The 23,369-nt window shown below is 26.7% G+C and overlaps 1 protein-coding gene across 1 annotated transcript in view; it reads left to right on the top strand.

The window, feature by feature from the left end:
• Window positions 1–3,057: 3,057 nt before the first annotated feature.
• The window catches only part of LOC135922652 (nck-associated protein 1-like), a 37,449-nt gene continuing 17,137 nt past the window's right edge, over window positions 3,058–23,369 (top strand). The window contains exons 1-13 of the mRNA XM_065457080.1: window positions 3,058–3,196; window positions 3,247–3,357; window positions 3,446–3,595; window positions 8,248–8,452; window positions 8,590–8,679; window positions 8,796–8,914; window positions 10,319–10,635; window positions 10,683–10,739; window positions 10,876–10,972; window positions 19,814–20,096; window positions 20,806–20,897; window positions 21,002–21,229; window positions 21,353–21,633. Coding sequence (XP_065313152.1) covers window positions 3,092–3,196; window positions 3,247–3,357; window positions 3,446–3,595; window positions 8,248–8,452; window positions 8,590–8,679; window positions 8,796–8,914; window positions 10,319–10,635; window positions 10,683–10,739; window positions 10,876–10,972; window positions 19,814–20,096; window positions 20,806–20,897; window positions 21,002–21,229; window positions 21,353–21,633 — 2,135 coding nt within the window. The 5' untranslated portion in view covers window positions 3,058–3,091. The remainder of the gene's footprint in view (window positions 3,197–3,246; window positions 3,358–3,445; window positions 3,596–8,247; window positions 8,453–8,589; window positions 8,680–8,795; window positions 8,915–10,318; window positions 10,636–10,682; window positions 10,740–10,875; window positions 10,973–19,813; window positions 20,097–20,805; window positions 20,898–21,001; window positions 21,230–21,352; window positions 21,634–23,369) is intronic.

Here is a 23,369-nt window from a genome sequence, read left to right as displayed (position 1 = left end):
ATATTAATTTTGGTAAATTAATTAAGAGCATTATGGGGATAAAAGTACTTAAGCTTTGGCCTGGCCTCATTAAGAGTAATTTATTTTTTTAAACTATTTAATTAAAAAATTATATCAAATTATTATAAATTTTAACATAATTAATTCGATAAAAAAAATTTGTATAAAAAATGAGCAAATGTTTGTAAATGTTGCTAGGGGTTGCTGTGTGTTTCAATTTTATAGAATAGGTTATCACAAGGTAAAAGCTTTAAAGTATGCAAGTAACATTTAAAATTAGGAACATTATAATTTAAAATGTATTTCTTTATATTTATTCTTTCTCAATCATTCTAAATTTTATATATAAAAAATTATATTTAAAAAATTAACAACTATTTATATTTGGAGTGATCAAAATTTAAAAAACGATATATAACATTCAATTAAAAAGCTGACAATAGATATCACTATACCTTAGAATCTGATTTAAATAATTATAATTTAAAAAAATAATAACTTAATATACAAGATATGGTTAAGTGCATCTAATTGACAAAACATTAATATTAATGATCATGATATTTGATTAAGTCTGTGAATATATTATTACTATCATAATTACATTGTAGTTTATATTTATCTATATTATTAAATTAATTTAATCTCTACAATCTAAAATATGAAGATATATTGTATAAATGTAAGCCTTGCAATAAGATTCTAAATACACAATTAATAATTTATCTCCCAGAAATTTTTTGATATAGCAATATATTTCAGGTTATTTTATATAAATTTATATTGTTAAAATAAAATTGAATAAAATTAATATAGCAATATATGTACCAGGATTAGTTGAATGTTGATTTTATTCAAGTAAATTATAATGGAAAACAAATGTTCAAATATAGAGTGTGAAATCATTTAACTGGGTTAACTTTGTAAATTTTTATCGACTTGAAAAATGTGTATAAATATGAAAAATATAGCTCTTATTTCTTGATAATAGGCCATTTAGTGTAAATCTATCATTTCCCATTTTCCTGCATGTATAAATGTTAAGTTTTCTTTTATTTTGAAAATTTGAAAAAAAATTACTCCAAATTTTGTATATAAATGATATTTATATACAATTTTAGACATGTAAACAATATTTTTATAGCGAAATCTCTTAGTTCAGAGTTTATCATTTATTTGTTTATTTAAGGGTCTAAAGAAGCCTCAATAACATTGCCTCAACACATTCGTTGTTTGTGTCATATAAGTATAATTGCCACAACAGATGTCGAGAGAGCTATTAAGGATTCTCCTAACATTTTTAAAATTCATCATCCTGCAATAAATGTACTAAGCTATGGAATGCAAATAATAGGCTTAAAACTGCAGAACTTATCAAAGCAGTTTTAGGAAAACAATTAGTTACACCTTGTTGCACTAGATGGAATAGTTTGTATGATAGTCTTTATAGTATTAAAATTTAAAGGCGAACTTCCTAAATTATGTCAAAAATTAGAATTTCCTAAATTAAGAGATATTGAAATTCAATATTTAGAAGAATATTGCAATATAATGGCCCCATTGACTATAGCGATTGACAAAATACAGATTGAAATCAACTGCTATTATGGAGAATCAGCTCCAATTTTAAATGTCGTTAAAAAAAAATTACAAATTTAATTCAAACCATTCTACAATTTTGCAAACCATTAGCTATTGCCATAGAAAATTATTTAAATAAAAGATTTAAAAATATATATGATTTTGCAAACAATTTAAAAAATGCATTTTTGGAAACTATTTCTCATCCCTATTTTAAAAACGTTGATTTGATGGTGAAAAAGAAAAAAAAATACCTTCAGGATTTGTTATTACATGAAGTTTTAATTGTTTTTAAAAATAATATTGAAATTAATACTTCAACAAAATCTTCAATTGATGAAGATGATGATTACTTTTGCCTTAAAAGTACCACACCCAATTCTAATAATTCAACAAATGATTATGAAATAGAGGTCCTAAATTATATGAAAGATGACAGGCGGAGTATAAATATGTTAAATAGTTATAAATATATAAAAGAAATATTTATTAAATATAACACAATATTACCCTCCTCAGCCCCCGTTGAAAGATTATTTAGCTTTGCTAATATGTTAATAGACCAAATCGTCAAAGATTGAAAGATAAATCATTTGAAAAATTAATAATATTAAAAAATAATGCTGATTTATGATGCTGATTTATTATTATTTACTAATTATATAATTATTAAATGGAATATTGCATTATAAAATAAATTTGTTATTTTCTACAATTTATTTTAAATATTTTTTTATAAATTTATATTATAGATAAGAAAATAAAGCTTTATACATTTTGATTTTGACTATTTAAAGTTTTTAAAAAAAGTATCTTGTATCTTAGATACTTTTTTTAAAAAAAATACAAGTATCTTGTCTCTTATTGAAATTTTTCTAAATTATCTTGTATCTTAAATACAAAATTTTATAAAGTATCTGTATCTGTATCCGAATACAATTTTCTGAAAATTTGCCCAACCCTGGTGATACGTGATAAAAGCGTTTTCGCCCTTTGGTTGTGGGTACTACAGAGATACGCTAGGTTTTCCTCAAATACATCAAACTGGATAGTTAATTAGGGGGAGAAAATGAGGAGCCCTTTACACGTTTGTGGGCAAGCTGCACGTACCTGTAGGCACAACATTTCGAAAAATGTTGCTTAAACCTCTATAGGCTTATTAAAAAGGAGTGGGGCAAAAAATAGCCTATACCCGAGAACTACAGTATAATTTAATTACTTTAAAGGTGGGTGATGGCTAATTTTAAGTTTAAATTCTCGAGTGTAAGTTTTGATGATTACTATCAATATTGAGATTTAATGTTCATAGAAGAATCTATAAATAAATATGATTAAATAAAAATTTTTTGGCTGATCAGTAGATATAGTATTATTTTTTATTAATGATTCAACCAATACAATACAGTACTATCACTTCAAAATTTTAGCACTTGATGAACCAAAATCCTAAATTAAGAAATAAGCATTATTAGTACATATTTTCCTCATTAAGTTAATAAATCTAAAGTGCATGGCTCGAGCAATTCAACCTGGGCAACAAAAGATCGCCGAAAAATTAATTATTCTAAATAATAGAGGAAATGGGCTATTAACACGATTGTACAATATTAAGAAGGTGCAATTTATAGTCTTATGTTATTTATTATAATAAATATTTTATCTTAGACATGTAATGATCCAAAAAGTAAGCCTCCCTATTTGACTGATAAATCATTGGAGCCATGTCTCAAACTTATATCTAAAAAGTTTCCAGCTATAGATGTTAAAGGAAATATGGTAGTTAGATATTTTCTATTATGCCACACATTATTTGAATATTATACATCATTATAATTGTATAAATAAAAATATTTATTATAAACAGAATACTTTTGCCCCCTTGATTGCTGTAAAGAATGAGGTTCTCAGGAATCTTGACCAATATTATTACACATTTGTTGATTATTTAGAATTCAAGGACCATGTGACAGAACTCCTAACTAATATTGATGCGCTTCAAATAAATTTTGACATAGTAATATTGCATATATATATAAATTAAAATTATTTATTTATATAAATTTTATCTTAAATATGTTTTATTAATTTAAAAAAAAATTAGAAATAAGATTTAAATGATATATTGAATGCTAGGGTTGTTAAAAACCAGTTACAGGTTGATTTTAAGATTTATACCATAATAATATTATGTAAGCATTGAAATTTTCCTTTTAGATGGTGGTAGAAAGACTCGAGCCTCTATTGGCCAAATTTTGAGGGCTACATAATCTTATTTTGTTAAATAATTGGGTTATTTTAAAAAATTGACCCATAATCTGGCTTTTTAACAACCATAGTAAATATATTAAAATTTATTTTATATGATGGTTATCTCATAGATTATTAATTATTTATTATTGAAACATTAAAAATTATTAGATCTATATTATTATCAATATAATTGCCTCTTTTAAAAAGGTTTTTTTTTGATTTTCCTCTTATAAACAGGTATAATAAGTTATTAGAATAAATAATAATAAACTAAGTTATTGAAACATTTTTTTTTCTAAATCAGACACAATCCTATCTAATTTTAATGCTTCAAAACCTAATAGTTATTTATTCATTTTAAGAATATGTAAATTATGCAAAGCCCCCCCTTGCATAATTACTGTACATGTTTATCTTTTGACAAGGAATCTGACAAGAGATCATTATCAAGTTTGGTACTAAGTTTTGTCTCATTTTAATTTTATTATTCCCTTATCACCTTATTAGTACAATTTATTCTATTTATATATATTTATTATTTTAATTTAAAAATGATTACAATTTACAATATAAGATATTGGGATATATAAAAAGAAAATTAAGGTAATAAAATAATGTAATATATTAAAAAAAATTAACACGTATACTATGAAACCTACAAATTTTCATTGAAATTCATTGAAGTATAAAAACCTTCCCGAGGATTACCCAAAATTAAGTGCAATTTTTTGACCAAGTGCCTTGAAAAATAATCCTTTGCTCTGGGTCCAAAAGCACCGATTGTGCCAGAAACAATGGGGGGTTAGAGTAATAATTAGGAATGCTAATCTATTTATTAATTTTTTATAATTTCCGCTCTAACTAAGGATTAATAGATCTAATATGATGATATTGTTATTGTAAATATTAGCTAACCCCTTTTTTGTTATTTTTAAAGGTGATTTATTATTTTTTAAAAATATTTTAAGTAGTGATGAACCGATATCTTTTTATCGGATCGAGCGATATTCCATATATTTTAAAATATCGATTATCGGCCAATATTATTAAATTTTCCGATCCGATAAAATGGCGTCTTAATTAAAAAAAAATATATATTTGGAATTGATGATATATTTATTTGTTATATTACAGATAATATGTAAATAGATTTAAATGTTATCATACAAATAAAGTGATTTCTGATCATTTTAATATATTTAAATAACTTACTTTAACGTGGTATAGTTAAATTATAGATGGTTATACTATTAGACCGCATTCATAGTGGGATCCGATCCAACACTATTTAACAGCTGATCGGTTTTTTAAATCGGTTTACGAGAATCAATTTTTCTTTATTAAAACCAATATTTTATTATTTAAAATAAAATTGATCTCATAAACAGATTTAAAAAAAAATCAATCAGCTGTTTAAATCGTGTCGGATCACATCCCACTAGGAATGCGGCCTTAAAAAGTATATAGATGGAGTAGGTTTATTATGTAGTGATACCAAAGCCTCGAGATTCAGTTAATAGATGTCCAAACACTTTGCGCCATCTATGACCAAAATCTCATATATTTTACTAGATAAAACAGTGAAGTTGCCCGTTTTTTTTAGAAAAAATCGACTCCGATGGAACGATTTTTGCGACACTAGATGGAACGCATTAAAATATTTAAACGATTAGTGGAGCTTACAGAATACGAAATATAATCGGCTGATATCAAGTTAATATCGGCAATATAGGAGATCGGACCGGCCTCCAAGAAGTGGTACCACTTTGAAACGATGCCCAATCAAAGGCCATTGTTAAAAAGGGAATAATTGGTAGCTCGAACGGGGAAATAACGATCCATGTTTTGACCCGAGAAATTAAATTTACATGGATAAGCCTCAAATATCTTTTTATAATGGTGTTCTAATTAATATGAAGTTTAGCACAAATTTTTTAAATTTACAGGGTTAGCTCTCATTTTTTGCTCAAGAAACTCTTATTAAACAGAGCCCAAAATACTTTTAAAACATTTTTTTATACATATATTTTAGTTATCGTTCAATCCCCATACCTTCAGCCTCATCATGGCGGGGGAGTGGCAACGTCTTTTGGCGGCTAATGGAGGTCTAAAAGGTTTCCCCGTGGTCTGGGTTCTAGAATAGGATCACCGTCTCCTCGACGGAGGTTGTATGAACGACCTAAAAGGGGTTCATGTCAGGGAAGGGCATCTGATTGTAGTGTTGTAAAACGGCCCGTTTTGAGCCGATTTTAAAAAACGGCTAACACAATATTTTAGCCAGAAAAATATTGCCTAAGCCTTGAGATTTTGTTAATATATGTCCAGACCTTTGTTCCTTCTATGAGCAAAATCTTCAGGCTTGCGTAATATTTTTCTGGATGAAGTATTGAGTTAGCCGTTTTTAAAAATCGGCTCAAAACGAGCCGTTTAACAACACTATCCGATCGTATAAAACCTTGTTACAAAATTTCCCGATGATTTAAATAGGAGGAAAAACTGGCCAACCTGGGTAAACCCCTGGAAATCGCCATTAAACGGAGAAGAAGTTCATCATTCAAATTTTCAACATCATGGGGTCTTATTTTGCCGCCTATATTAAAAAAAAAATTTTTTAAGGTTCCTTCCGCTTGACATATGTCCTATAAGGGAAGAGATAACGATTGGTTAAAAAAAAATTGGGTTAATAAAAATTAGTGAAAAGATTCAAATTTTTCACATGTGGGAATAGGTTAATTTTTTATATAATTGATTTTTTTTATTTGAAATATTTCTATAATATAGTTTTTTTTATAACGGATTTAATAGCTAATATATCAAATATATACCAGGGACAAACTATTAAAAACCATCATTTAATATTTAAGTCAACTTTTAATTTTCATTTTTTTTCAAAAAATATTTAGGAAGATATAAATATTTCTCAACTTATATATCCAACTACAAAGTTTGTTATCGTTTTATAAAAATAAATAAATAAATTTCCGTTAGATGGCGTTTTATGTTGTAACAGCAGTTTATAAAATTGAATTCGATATCCATGATATTTTTTTATATTATTACTATTTATTAGGAATTAGCATTTTTTTTTTGGATATTGGGTGCTTAATATAATTATATTAAATGTGGAAATAAGCGTATAATCGGTGCGAATCAGTGAAATATAAAATTAAGATTTTAGTAGCCAAAGGGTCATTCCGCATCAAATCAAAATCACCCTACAACCCGACCATCTCAGATTTTGCTAAAATTTGGTATATACGAGTTAATGAAGACGTTGTAATTGACGAATCCGAAATATGATAGCCCCTTAACTCTACCGGAGCCGGAGATTTAGGGATCTCAAAGTGTCCCTTGAAATTCTGCAGCGCAGTTCAAGATTTTGCTAATATAGTGATCTGAACTCTGCGATAAAATTATGTATCCAGTCCTTGAAACTTTGTTTTTTTCCCAATCAGTATATACAAGAATCTTTACCTAGAATATATGTAAAATCGATCGAGGTCTATACCATCCCACCCACCCCCGTTGCCTATTTAGGTAAGGGGGGGGGGTGGTGTTAAATAGCGTTTTATATTTAATCGCATTTTTGCTTCTTATGGTTATTTTTCTTATTTTCATTGTTTGGTTTGATTGCCCCTCTTTAGTTTATGTTTAACTGCGCGAAAATAAATAACACGTGACTTTTTGTGTATTCTTCTTCTTTTAACCATTACATAATACCAGAGATGTTAAAAGATACTTTTTAAATGGATCTAGATACAGATACATCGTCTAAAATAATATCTAGATACAGATATTTTTATCAATACTTGTATCTAGATCCTTTAACAACTCTGCGCAATACAAATTGGATACTATTTTCCGATAGGAAATTTATGTTTGGAATGGGCAAAGGATTTTTCGGATACTATATTGCGAATAAGGAGCAAAAATTTAAATATACAAATTTAAGATATAATTTAAAAAAGATTTCGAAACCCGACCCGGCCCGGCCCGATTTTTTGAAAAAAAACAAATATTAGACTCGACCGGGCTCGAACCCGATCTTTTGCCGATGCCTAATATTCATATGTTCATTGATCAAAATCATTTGGCGCCATATTTTTTTAGAAAAATCCCACTCCTTTTTTTTTTAAAAATCGAATTCGCCATTATTTTTTTTTTATAATCGCGGATCGCGAATTTCTTTATCGACGCGTCGCAACGTATACGTTTTTTTTCCTTCAAATTTTGTCATAGCGTTTATCATTCGTAATGTTTCGTATTTATATTTTAAATAACGCGACGCCCGAACATTACGCGTTTACTATTAAATGAGGCCCTTTTAGGTAAACCAAAAAATGGCGTATCACGCAGCTGATTTGTTGTACATGCTACAATTTTAAAATTAAACGTATGATATAACTCCTTATTCAGACAACTTGTTACGATTTAACCGTGGCGTACCTCGATCTTACGACCTTGTACATTTCACTGACCTATCTCCTTTTCTCGATACCCGACAGGCACCGAATAGTTGGACTATATCACTCGGCCCGTTCGGCCCCGCTGGACCCAACCTTTCACAGGCTCGGTCACGCCTTGCAAAGACTAACGGAAGGGGGAAGCGCCACTCAAGGAAGTATAATTTCCAAATAATATGCGCGCATGCGCATTTTAAATATTTTTACACGATTATTCCCGCCATAAAAAAAGGACTCGATTTTTAAACTTTTTCAATGTAACACTTTAAATATTTTAAAAAAATATTAACCATAGGTGGATCTTCGGAATCCGCTTCAGCTCCGCTTCCCGCCCTTCGCGATCAATTGAGACCTCACGCGAGGCGATTGCTTTCCGCTTGTTTTCGTAAATTATATAACTATACATCCATTCAATCATTATTTCATAACTTGATAATTTCCGAAACAATTAAGTGAATGATTGAAAAGAAGTCAATGAATATATATATTTTTTAAAAAAAGGCAGCGGTCTAGCGGAACTCTTTACTCGCCGTAACCTAACGGCTAACGAATGGCGTAACGCGGGTATGTTGGGAGTCACTAATATGGGCACCAGTTATGCCCCGGCCCAGACTGACACGGTAAATATGTATACATGTATAAAAATCCTTTTTTTCTTCTTCTCTTCTTATATCACATGTTTGTGTTTATCTTTCTTTTCTAAATTAACAACGGGGTCATATATATCCCCATCCAAACACTAATAAGATATTCGATAGATATTTTTTTTTTTTAAATTAAATACAAAATTGTACATTTATATTGTATTTAATGTTATATATTTTTTTTTTAAATATAAAGGTCTTAAAAATCTAATAATTTTAAATTTTAATCATCTTCGAAATATAAGATTATCTAAAATTTATTTGTTTTAAATACGAGAATATTCGTCACTGATGGGCCATATCTTAAGGAGTTATATTTTTTATTTATAGTATTCCATTTTCTCATTTAAGATAATATCTTCTACCCATATTTGTATTCCTAGAATTTGGGGCGTTAGACTCATCTAGTGTGGACCATTGCTCTCTTGATTTAAACACTATCTGTTAAAAATAGTATTGAGACATAATAAGGACGCATTCATGTCGGCTTAGCAGCTGGGCCGCTCTTATTTGTCGCATACCTTTATAATGTTCACGTACAAAATGATCCCTTTTATATATTAAGCTGATTTCCTATTTCTCCCCCCATATTTTATCTTTTCCTCATAAGTTCTTTTCATAACTCACATGACTTTTAAGGGCATTCAAGGGAACTTACATATTTGATAATTGATTCTTTATCAGCTGATCTCTAAAAAATTTACATTCGGATTTTTTGGCTGCCATTTGTATACGCAGCGAAAAATACGCTAGGACCTTAAAGAATCGGAATCAAAAACGTCTGAATTCACTATAAATGCATCATATCGAATAACATTTTAACAAATGGCTCACTTTAATAAATGGCTTATTATTATCACTGAACCCTATTGTTACTACTGAAACAAATTTCTATATTATTTTTACTTTCTTTTCCTTTCTTTTATTTTATTGATTTTAGCCAAGAATAATTTCCAAAAAATTTGAAAAAGAAAAACAAAAAAAAAACATATAATTTACAATAAAAATTATATTTATATATTAAAATTACGCCATATCATTTTCCATAATAAATAATAAATTAAAATAAATATTCCGATAAACAAAATAACATACTATTTTTCCTTTATAATAAATTAAATGAAAATAAATATTCCGATAAATAAAATAACAAACTTTTTCCTTTTATAATAAATTAAAAGAGAAGAAAAGAAATAAAGAGAAAGCAATTAACTTATAAACCAACCGAGTTATTTCCAATATTAATCCCCCATTTCTCCGACAACATTATTATTATTTTTTATTTTACGTGATCGTTTACGTGTGCGGAAACGCAGGCCACTATGACGAGCGATATAAAAATTTGTTTAAAAAAAACACGCACGCATACAACATTTTAAGATGCACTGCGAATACCTATCCCTCGAAAAGATGGAACGGTGGATAGTGCTTATAGGATTGGTGTGCCACCCTACTCTCGTAACTTTTTCTAATTTCTCCGGGGAAACCGGTGCCGATTCCAGCGTCGGTAGCAACGCGAACGGGATGGCATCGTTGTTGGCGGGGAAGGAAGGCGAAACCAATTCGAACCCTAGCTTCAACGACGCTTGGGAGGTGTGGAAGGCGGCCCTCAGAAATAACGTCGTCGTGACCATCTTCAGGGACGAATCGATCAATATATACGCCGCGGTTTTGAATTACTTCGAGACCATTAAAGGGTAATTATCATTATTTTTTTTTGTTTATTTGTATTTATTTTTAACAGATACGCTAAACGGATAGCGGAAATTAAGGAATGCTACATAGTAACCATACAAGAAACGTAAATTTACTTTATTTTTTTGATTTTATTTTGCCAAAATATAAAGGAAAGAAGGAAAAGAAAGAAAGAATGGAAAGGAAAGAAAGGAAATAGAAGAATTAAGTGCATTTATTTAATATGTATATTTATTTTCAAGCGTCAAAATTAGGAGAGAACGGAGGAAATATCTTAGGGTCGCATTGAAGGAACTCATATCGGTATTCAACGATCAGCATGGCCTGTTAGGACCTAAAGTATTCGTTTAAAAATTTTTATAAGAAATAATTTATAAGGTAATTTTATTGTTCCCTCAAACTCACACTCCTGAACATAAATAATTTAAAATATTTTATTTTGAATATTATTTCATTTTATATCTTTAAAGAAAACTTCATAAAATATAGTGTTGTTAAACGGCTCGTTTTGAGCCGATTTTTTAAAAACGGCTAACTCAATATTTCATCCGAAAAATATTACGCCAGCCCTGAAGATTTCGCTCGTAGAAGGAACAAAGGTTCTAGACATATATTATAGAAATCTCGCCAAAAATTAGGATGTTTCTCAGCACAGGATTTTGTTACCCTTCAGGGTTGAAATAATTATTTCAGGATAAATATCGACCATGTCTCTTATTGAAGACGTATTATTTGAGAATAGGTTTCAAGTAGTGTTGTGGCCAACTCAATATTTCATCCAGATAAATATTACGCCAGCCCTGAAGATTTCGCTCGTAGAAGGAACAAAGGTTCTAGACATATATTACAGAAATCTCTAGACTTAGGCACTATTATTCTGGCTAAAATATTGAGTTAAAATAAGCCGTTTATAACAACACTAATAAAATATGTGGTCGATTAGTTCTATATTTCCAATTCTTTTATATATATATCAGAGACCTGCAGAGGCACCATTTGCACGGCCCGGCCCGGATTTAAAGATTTAAGGCCCGGCCCGGATATTTAAAAAAAAATTCAGGCCCAGCTCAGAATTTCTTAAAATTATATTCGACCTGGTATATACAAAAATTCACCCATGAGGTATTTTACCATATTTTTCAGCGAATATTATCGCTTATTATTTAAAAAATACATGAAAAAAACTAATATTTTGAGAATATTATATTGAATTTATAAAAATTATAAAACTGTTATTTATAAAAATGGATATTTTGAGCATATACTATATTTTATATTGCATTTATAAAAATAAAACTAATATTCATAAAAATGGTAATAATATTTTGAGCATATACTATATTTTATTTTGCATTTAAAAAAAATAAAACTAATAATTAATTTATAAAAATGGAAAATATTTTGAGAATATAATATATTGTATTTAATTTACTATTTAATTTACTATTTAATTTACTATTTAATTTACTATTTAATTTATAAAATAAAATAAATCGCTATTAAATGCATGTATAATAAATAGTATTTTGAAAATATAATCTAATTGCACAATATTAATATAATATATTTTATAATTTTTAAATATTTTATATTACATTTATAGGTTGGTTTTTCAGGTGTAAAAAAATTTATTAATTTTCATGGATTTACCATCACATTTATGTCTTTTTAGATGTGATGTACCATGTTTATAATTATAAGATAATATACTTGAACAATTCTTACATTGTACGTAGCCAATGTTTTTTTTATTTTCATCTATGATGATGTTAAATTTAGCCCATATTTCAGATTTTAAATTATTATTTGTATTTCTAAAAGAATAAATATTATTTTTAATTTTATTAATTATATCATTAGTATTTTGTGCCATGATATTCCTTTATTTGATTGTTTTGGTAAATATTCAAAAAATTTAGATATGAATTATAAAAAATATATATTATTAATACTTGAATATTGGGGCTTATTTAAGATATTCCTTTATTTGATTGTTTTGGTAAAATATGTTGTAAAAATTTAGATATGAATTATAAAAAAATATTTTAATACTTTGTATATGCAGGAAATTAATAATTAGATCGATCTGTGGGTGGTGTGTTAACCATCACCCAATATTATATTAATCATAACTATAATGTAATATAACCTTATGACCATTAACTCATAATGTAAAAATTTTTATAAAAAATATTAAGGCCCGGCCCGGGTTTAACAATCTTAGGCCTGGCCCGGATATATTTTAAAAAAAAATTTTTAGGCCCGGCCCAGATATATTAAAAAAAATTTTTTTAGGCCCGGCCTGGGTATATTTAAAAATTTTAAAATACGGGCCGGGCTTAGGGCCGGGCCTGCAGGTCTCTGATATATATATATATATATCTTAGCGTCAATGTGAATTTTCCGGCAATGTATACATTGCCGTAATTTTTTCGGCAATATGATGTAGTTGTAGGCAGGATGAATTTGAGATTTCGGCAATGTGAACATTGCCTGGTTAAATTAGGCAATGTGTTATTTTTGTAATATTATATTATTAATAATTTTGTCTTTATTATTAAAATTTTTTAAGATTAATATTTTTCTTTATAATTTACAACATTATTTTTTAGATATAATATGTTTTTTTTAATATAATATTTTTAAAATATAATATTTTTAAAATATAATATTTTTAAAATATAATATTTTTATAGGATCATTTTTTGTATATTTATTTTTTATGTATTTTTTTTCTGATATTTTAATTTTTCTTTATTTTTTTAAATATAATTTTTGATTGATATTTTTTTTTAAATATATTGAAATAATATATTTAAATATATTAAAATTTGTTATATTAATTTTTTTATATATTTTTTGATTGATATTTTTTTTAATATGATAATTTTTTATATATTTATTTTTTACGCAGATTTTTTCTTGATATATCATTTGATAGCTAAATTTTTTTTTATTTTTTGTGTTATATAAATTTTTAAATAAATTTTAGAGGTAATATATTTTAATTATTTTTTTAAATATATTTTGATCGATATTTTTTTTAAAAATATTTTTAGATTATATTTTAATTTGTTATATTATTTTATGAAATATATTTTTTGATTGATATTTTTTTTTAATATAATGATTTTTATATTTATTTTTCACGTAAATTTTTTCTTGATATAATTTTTGTTATATTATTTTTTAAATATATTTTTTGATTGATATTTTTTTAAATATTTTTTTAAATATTTTTTTAAATATTTTTTAGATTATATTTTAATTTGTTATATTATTTTATGAAATATATTTTTTGATTGATATTTTTTTTAATATAATAATTTTTTATGAATTTATTTTTCACGTAAATTTTTTCTTGATATATTTTTTGATAGCTAAATTTATTTTTATTTTTTGTGTTATATTATTTTTTTAAATATATTTTTTGATTGATATTTTTTTTAAATATTTTTTAGATTGTATTTTAATTTGTTATATTGTTTTATGAAATATAATTTTTGATTGATATTTTTTTTTAATATAATGATTTTTATGTATTTATTTTTTATGTATTTATTTTTCACGTAAATTTTTTCTTGATATATATTTTGATAGCTAAATTTTTTTTTATTTGTGTTATATTATTTATTTAAATATATTTTTTGATTGATATTTTTTTTTGACATAATATATTTTAATTTGTCATAATTTTTTTAAATATATTTTTTGATTGATATTTTTTTAAAATGATTTTTATATAATTTATTTTTAACGTAATTTTATCTATTTTATATCTTTTGATTGCTAATTTTTTAGGTAAAAGTGACAAATGGTATAATCGTAATTTTTGAACTTTTTTAAGTTTTTTAAGTAAATTTAAGTGAAGATGTACTATAGAAAAGTTACAATTGTCATAATCGTTATTCTTTTTTGAGTTTTTTTAAAGTAACAAAGTAAATATATGTTTAGACGTGTTAAATTAATATTTCAGTGAAGATGTACTATGGAAAAGTGACAATTGTCATGATGTTATTTTTGAACATTTTTTAGTTTTTTTAAAGTAAATAGGTAAAAATATGTTTAGTAAACGTGTTAAATTAAAATTTTAGTTTAGATATATTTTATATTTTATAGACACTAACAGGAATATTAACAATAAAATTCCTAAATTCACTATTATTTATATATTGAAAATTAAAGATGAATTATTTTCCTGTAAATCGTCAATGCCTTGATTTGATTAATCTCGAGATTTTATCATGAATACATTAATGACCTCAAATGATAAAAAATTCCACTATTATGATTAAACCTTAATCTTCATAGCCGCCGGAAATGTTTTTTAACATAATTTATAATAGTAGACCGTTGTATAAATAAAAATTTTTAAGATTAATTTATTTTTTTCTAAAATATTAACTGTGAAATATTTAAATATAGAATCCTGCATCGGTTATTTGTATATCAACTAACTATAATATCTTTGACTTATTTATTTCAATTCTGTGAGTAAATATATTTTAAATATTTATTCACTTTAGTGAACTATCTAAAATTAGAAGTTAGGGCTATTGAAATGTATATCTATCACTAAATACATTTTCATGAATATATTTATAAACGAAATAAATTTTAGCATTTTACTATGTTGCAATATAGCGTACATTAAATACTATTAGCCCTTATATTTATTACTAAGATTATGCGTCAAACATTATAATAACTATATCTTATTGATTAAAAAATGCTAGGCTCTCTGTTTGAAGGCCTTTGGCCAGTTTATGTTTTAAATTTTCTTTAGGTTTATACTCTTTTTTTTAAAAAAAATTTCTCACAAATTTTATAAGGTCGTTATTTTTAATATTTTTGTAACATCATATAGTCACTTTTAGTTTTTTAATAGTGGTATATTCTTTATTATTTTTAAATAATATTTACCAAATCAGACACATTTGGTATCATGGGTGGGAATTTTTTACTTCCCCCCTCCCCCAACTTTATACGCAACTTAATATTATGTTAAAATACATTTTTACTCCATATTATTAATGGATATATGGTAGCAAGCCTTCCCTATAAGAAAAGATTTTATATCTTCATAATAGAAAAAACAATATTTACAATACACATTTTTTATTACTATATAATTCTATATAAATATAAATGAATCATTTATTTTGGCATAAATTATTTTTTGTATGACAATGTGAATTGCAGGACACATTAGATGCCTTGCATTTGCATCTATTGGTCCTACAATTTTGTTTGCAATGGCAACGTTTAAAACCTTGCCCAGAGCCTATTGAAGACATGCCAACCATTGTGCTAAAGGTATGACAACTTGGTGGCACATCTCCAACGTTAATAAAGTTTTTTTTGCTAGGTCAAATTGTGACCTAGCATAATGACCAGATAAATGGCCACGACTTGTTCCTAATTTATAAAATCCATCCGTGGATTTATCCGTAATTACTCCCAATATCATTTTATGATCCAGTCTCCCCTGATCGACTGGTGGAATTGGCAATAATACGGAATCACCAATTTCTCCAGGTTTGAGTTTTTTGTCGCCTCTTTTATCTTATAACACTTTACAGCGGAATTTGAAAATAATCCGAACTCTCAGCAAGAATATTGCCCCTCTCCCTGATCTTGATATATATTTTTATAAGAAATATTTTTTTAAATTATAATATAAATCTTAATGACAAATTATTTTAAGTGATTATAAAATATTTAAATATTTTCTCTTTGAAAAAAAATATATTTCTTTAAAATCCTACATTACGATTCAATTTTAGCCATCTAATTATTTACATAATCATATTTTTATACCCGGTATAAAGTGATGTTTTTATCTTGTAAAATTATTCAAATATTTTTTATAGGTACCGAAGACGATACCATTCGTAACTATATTAATACGATCAAGAAAATTAGGAAAATATCGAAAGAGGGTTTATTAGTACAAGCTACAAAGATGAAAAGAGGTAGCGACAAAAAACTCAAACCTGGAGAAATTGGTGATTCCGTATTATTGCCAATTCCACCAGTCGATCAGGGGAGACTGGATCATAAAATGCTATTGGGAGTAATTACGGATAAATCCACGGATGGATTTTATAAATTAGGAACAAGTCGTGGTCATTTATCTGGTCATTATGCTAGGTCACAATTTGAGCTAGCAAAAAAAAACTTTATTAACGTTGGAGATGTGCCACCAAGTTGTCATACCTTTAGCACAATGGTTGGCATGTCTTCAATAGGCTCTGGGCAAGGTTTTAAACGTTGCCATTGCAAACAAAATTGTAGGACCAATAGATGCAAATGCAAGGCATCTAATGTGTCCTGCAATTCACATTGTCATACAAAAAATAATTTATGCCAAAATAAATGATTCATTTATATTTATATAGAATTATATAGTAATAAAAAATGTGTATTGTAAATATTGTTTTTTCTATTATGAAGATATAAAATCTTTTCTGGCTTGCTACCATATATCCATTAATAATATGGCGTAAAAATGTATTTTAACATAATATTAAGTTGCGTATAAAGTTGGGGGCAGGGGGAAGTAAAAAAATTCCCACCCATTTTACCAGATATGTCTGATTTGGTAAATATTATTTAAAAATAATTAAGAATATACCACTATGTCACAAAAATATTAAAAATAACGACCTTATAAAATTTGTGAAAAATTTTTTTTAAAAAAAAGAGTATAAACCTAAAGAAAATTTAAAACAATAACTGGCCAAAGGCCTTCAAACAGAGAGCCTAGCATTTATCAATAAAATGTAGTTTAAAAGAAGTTACTCAAAGGCCTTTATTTCTCGAAAAAATCTTAGATGAACTTATAATGTTTGACGCATAATCTTAGTAATAAATATAAGGGCTAATAGTATTTAATGTACGCTATATTGCAACATAGTTAAATGCTAAAATTTATTTTGTTTATAAATATATACATGAAAATGTATTTAGTGATAGATATACATTTCAATAGCTCTAACTTGTAATTTTAGATAGTTCACTTAAGTGAATAAATATTTAAAATATATTTACTCACAGAATTGAAATAAATAAGTCAAAGATATTATAGTTAGTTGATATACAAATAACCGATGCAGGATTCTATATTTAAATATTTCACAGTTAATATATTACAAAAAAATAGATTAATCCTAAAAATATTTTATTTATACATCGGTCTACTATTATAAATTATGTTAAAAAACATTTCCGGCTGCTATGAAGATTAAGGTGTAATCATAATAGTAAAATTATTTATCATTTGAGGTCATTAATGTATTCATGCTAAAATCTCGAGATTAATCATATCAAGGCATTGACGATTTACAGGAAAATAATTCATCTTTAATTTTCAATATATAAATAATAGCGAATTTAAGAATTTTATTGTTAATATTCCTGTTAGTGCCTAAAAAATATAAAACATATCTAAACTGAAATTTTAATTTTACACGTTTACTAAACATATTTTTAACTATTTACTTTAAAAAAGTTCAATATTAACGATTATGACAATTGTCACTTTTCCATAGTACATCTTCATTGAAATATTAATTTACACGTTTACTAAACATATTTTTATCTATTTACTTTGAAAAAGTTCAAAAATAACGATTATGACAATTGTCACTTTTCCATAGTACATCTTCACTGAAATATTAATTTAACACGTTTACTAAACATATATTTACTTTGTTACTTTAAAAAAACTCAAAAAAAAATAACGATTATGACAATTGTAACTTTTCTATAGTACATCTTCACTTAAATTTACTTAAAAACTTAAAAAAGTTCAAAAACTACGATTATACCATTTGTCACTTTTACCTAAAAAGATATAAAATAGAAAAAATTACGTTAAAAATAAATTATATAAAAATCATTTTAAAAAAATATCAATCAAAAAATATATTTAAAAAAATTATGACAAATTAAAATATATTATCTCTAAAAAAAAATATCAATCAAAAAATATCAATCAAAAAATATATTTAAATAAATAATAATAACACAAATAAAAAAAAATTTAACTATCAAAACATATATCAAGAAAAAATTTACGTGAAAAATAAATACATAAAAATCATTATATTAAAAAAAAATATCAATCAAAAAATATATTTCATAAAACAATATAACAAATTAAAATACAATCTAAAAAATATTTAAAAAAATATCAATCAAAAAATATATTTAAAAAAATAATATAACACAAAAAATAAAAATAAATTTAGCTATCAAAAAATATATCAAGAAAAAATTTACGTGAAAAATAAATTCATTAAAAATCATTATATTAAAAAAAATATCAATCAAAAAATATATTTAAAAAAATAATATAACAAATTAAAATATTATATCAAAAAATATATTTAAAAAAAAATTAATCTCAAATAAATAATAAATGTATTAATTTGTAAAATAGAATGCATTGCCTAATTTAACCAGGCAATGTATACATTGCCGAAATCTCACATTCATCCTGCCTACAACTACATCATATTGCCGAAAAAATTAGACGCTAACATATATACACACTATTCTATAATTATTCAATTCAGCTTCTATAAGTATTCAATTTAACTGACCCTTTTATCAATGACATATATAATACCTAGACTGACGATTCATTCATTACAAGTGTACATCGATGCGAATCAGCTGGAGACGCCATTTTTATTACCCATATCATTATTTGAGGGGCCAATTTATTCTTATATCTGAATGCAAACTATCAAAGAATTACCGGATCATCGAGATAATAAGGGAAGTTATCAATTTAATAGTAGTTTTTAACACGAGAATAATTACTTACACGTGTTACCAAAATGGCGGGTCCAGCTGATTTGCTTTTAACGACGCTTAAAAAAATGCATTTTAAATGAACGAACGAATCGTCAGTCTAGGTATTATGTATGTCATTGCCTTTTGTAGATACGTTTATATTATTGCATGACAAATATAATTATTCAAATAACGTATATGAATATTATTTAACCTTTTAAAATATCATAAAATATATAACAATCTCATAATCATTCGCAAATTAAAAATCGTTTAAATTTGTCATGAATATTGACTAGGTACATATGCTTTATGATCGTGGAGCGAAAATTGAGCGATACCTGTCACTTTTTATTACTATATATATAAAATGAGGCTCTGTACGTTTACATGGCTCTGTCGTTCACCAGGGACGAGCTGCGTTATTTGGTGAGGCACCAAGACTTCGCGGGGAAATTCTTCAACTCCTCTCAAAGTTATAACGTGGGCCACTGCTCCAATATCGCCCTCTTTTGCTCTTCCAACGTTCACCACGGTTGCAGCGGCAACTCCAATTCGACCAATTCCTCTCTCAATAACCTCAACAAAAGGCTCTGCAAGGAAGAATTCGAGGATAGGACAGTGCCGGAACTGCTATTTTATATGGAAGAATTGAAAGGTTTTTTGGCCAGAAAAAATTTTCTAACACTTATGCTAATCTGTAAAATAATATTATTCGCAATTAACAAACTATTCTATAGAACGATAAATATTGGCCAGTTAAAACATAATATTACACACGTGATTAAAATAAAACGGCCAATTAAAAAATTTCATTTAAAATACGTTTATCTAAGATTTTTTTTTAAAATTGAACGAATTTAAAAAGAAAATGAAACGCGTTTACGTTCAACGTTCGTCAAAAAAAATAAACTTCTTACGAAGCACCAATATTACAACATATATATTTTCTATCTTTTTTCTTTATATAACCTGTATCACATGTTACAAAATGATACAAAAATTAAAAGTTTTTCCTTTTCTTTTAGAACAAAATATATCTAAAAATGTCCATAAATGTCAATTGCAAATCGACAGATATTCATTTAACGCCTTTGTTTTTGCAACAATAGTGTTTTGAAAACAGGAGTTTCGCAAAAATATATCTCACTATTTTTGCAATTAAACAAAAAATGTCTTTCTAAGTTGATCGTTATTTACCGGACAATGCAAACGACAATTTGTTTGAGCTGAGTTTTTTTTTTGAATTTTAGACCGGATCGGATCGAGTTATTCGAAAATAACGGCCCTATTCGTTATCTGTCACTATTCGATTCGATTTTTTAAAATTGGCGGGTATATTTTAAATTTAAAAAAAAAACTTACAGGACTCGTCATCAAATATCGGTTAGTTCTGCGAAGGTATTACATCCAGTACTTGTCGGGCTACGACGCCATCGAATTCAAGCACCTAACCCAGGTTCGGCACAATTCTCATTTGCTCTATAGCAAGTCGATATTCTATTAATGAATCTAATTCATCTTTTAACCGGTTAAATGAATTATTTTATAAAATTATGTAAGAACCTCTCCTTCTGTCAAGAAGAGGAGTCGCTCATATTGACCAGTTTTCACGACACGCTGCTCAATTTAAACGCCGACCAAACCCTTCAATCTGCCTCGCCGGATAGCGAAGACCTCACGCAAACCGGGTCTCAACAGAGTGGCGCGGAACTTTTGGACAAAGCGGGAATCACGGATGGGTGCTACCCTCAGCTCAGGGCACTCAGATTGGATTGGATGAGACTGCAAGTCTTATTATTTAATATCCCTCATTATTATTTTAAATGCCAAGGGGGCTAACCCACATAGCATTTTAAAAAGTCAATCTTTAGCTTGCCTCACTTTACCAAAGTTTTTTTATTATTTATTTAGGCGTACGGCGGAATGGTAAACAAGGTCTCCTCCTTCACCCTCGCGGATCACCCGTCACTCGCCAAGCACCTAAACACCATAACGTTTCATTCCAAGCTGGTAGACGATTTGTTCGATTTTCACGCCTTCTACCATTCCAACACTTGTCCTTCGAAAGCGGCTTCCAATAGCTCAAACAACACGGTCAACGGACCATCTGGCGGTAGTAATGGCCGCCCCAGCAACTTTAAGAATTTTGAGATGCCTTTACTGTTGCAATGCTCTGAAATGTCGTTGTTTTGGTGGGTCATAATTTTTTTTATATTTTCATTTCTTTCTTTTATTTCAATCATTTTTTTTTTCGTTCATCTTTATTTTATTTTCTATTTCTAATGTTCAAGTTTAAAAAAATAAATTCACGAAATTGATTCGTTATAGTAATCATTAATTCTCCAATTTAGTGTTGTTAAACGGCTCAATTTTAGCCGATTTTTAAAAACGGCTAACTCAATATTTTATCCAGAAAAAAAAATATTATGCAAGCCTACGGATTTTGCTCATAAATGACACATAGGCTTGAACATCTGTTGGCGAAATCTTGATGCTTAATCAATATTTTCCTGGCTATAATGTCGAGTCAGCTGTTTTTAAAAAATCGGCTCAATTTTAGCCGATTTTTAAAAACGGCTAACTCAATATTTTATCCAGAAAAAAAAATATTATGCAAGCCTACGGATTTTGCTCATAAATGACACATAGGCTTGAACATCTGTTGGCGAAATCTTGATGCTTAATCAATATTTTCCTGGCTATAATGTCGAGTCAGCTGTTTCTAAAAACTCGGCTCAATTTTAGCCGATTTTTAAAAACGGCTAACTCAATATCTTATCCAGAAAAAAAATATTATGCAAGCCTACGGATTTTGCTCATAAATGACACATAGGCTTGAACATCTGTTGGCGAAATCTTGATGCTTAATCAATATTTTCCTGGCTATAATGTCGAGTCAGCTGTTTTTAAAAAATCGACTCAAATTGAGCCGTTTAACAACACTACTCCAATTATTTGTAAAAAAAATAATCATTATAAAGAGTAATATTTTTATCTTAATTTTTTTTTAAAATTTTCAAATATTTTAAGGAAATATATTTAAAAATTATATTATAGAAAGTAAAAATAAAAAATATATATAAATTAAAATATTAAAAACACAGGAAAAGGAATCACTACTCCAATTATTTGTAAAAAAATAATCATTTATAAGAGTAATATTTTTATCTTAATTTTTTTTTTAAAATTTCAAATATTTTAAGGAAATATATTTAAAAATTATATTATAGAAAGTAAAAATAAAAATATATATAAATTAAAATATTAAAAACACAGGAAAAGGAATCACTACTCCAATTATTTGTAAAAAAATAATCATTATAAGAGTAATATTTTTATCTTAATTTTTTTTTTAAAATTTCAAATATTTTAAGGAAATATATTTAAAAATTATATTATAGAAAGTAAAAATAAAAATATATATAAATTAAAATATTAAAAACACAGGAAAAGGAATCACTACTCCAATTATTTGTAAAAAAATAATCATTTATAAGAGTAATATTTTTATCTTAATTTTTTTTTTAAAATTTCAAATATTTTAAGGAAATATATTTAAAAATTATATTATAGAAAGTAAAAATAAAAATATATATAAATTAAAATATTAAAAACACAGGAAAAGGAATGGGGGTGGTGATGGTGGTGGGTAGGTTAAAATAAAACCTATAATATAGGAAGAAACAAAATATATATTAAAAATTATATAAACTAAAATATTAAAAAAACAATGGGTGAGAGGGGTGGGGGGTTTATAAAGATATATTGTCGGCCATAGAGCTGAAGATGGAGATATTTTATCGAAAGATATTACTTGTCTAAAAGTGTAAATTTTCTTTTTGGATCTCCGGTGATTGTTTGTTTTAGCTTCTTCTTACCTAAAAAATTTTTAAATTATGGAATCGTTTCTTCCCCGAAAGTTCCCTAA

Source organism: Gordionus sp. m RMFG-2023, chromosome 1 (genome assembly GCF_954871325.1).
Source record: "Gordionus sp. m RMFG-2023 chromosome 1, tfGorSpeb1-WG-v2, whole genome shotgun sequence".
NCBI classification, from domain to species: domain Eukaryota; kingdom Metazoa; phylum Nematomorpha; class Gordioida; order Chordodea; family Parachordodidae; genus Gordionus; species Gordionus sp. m RMFG-2023.
The sequence above is the reverse complement of the archived record's forward strand: the minus strand, read 5'-3'. Positions and strand labels throughout refer to the sequence as shown.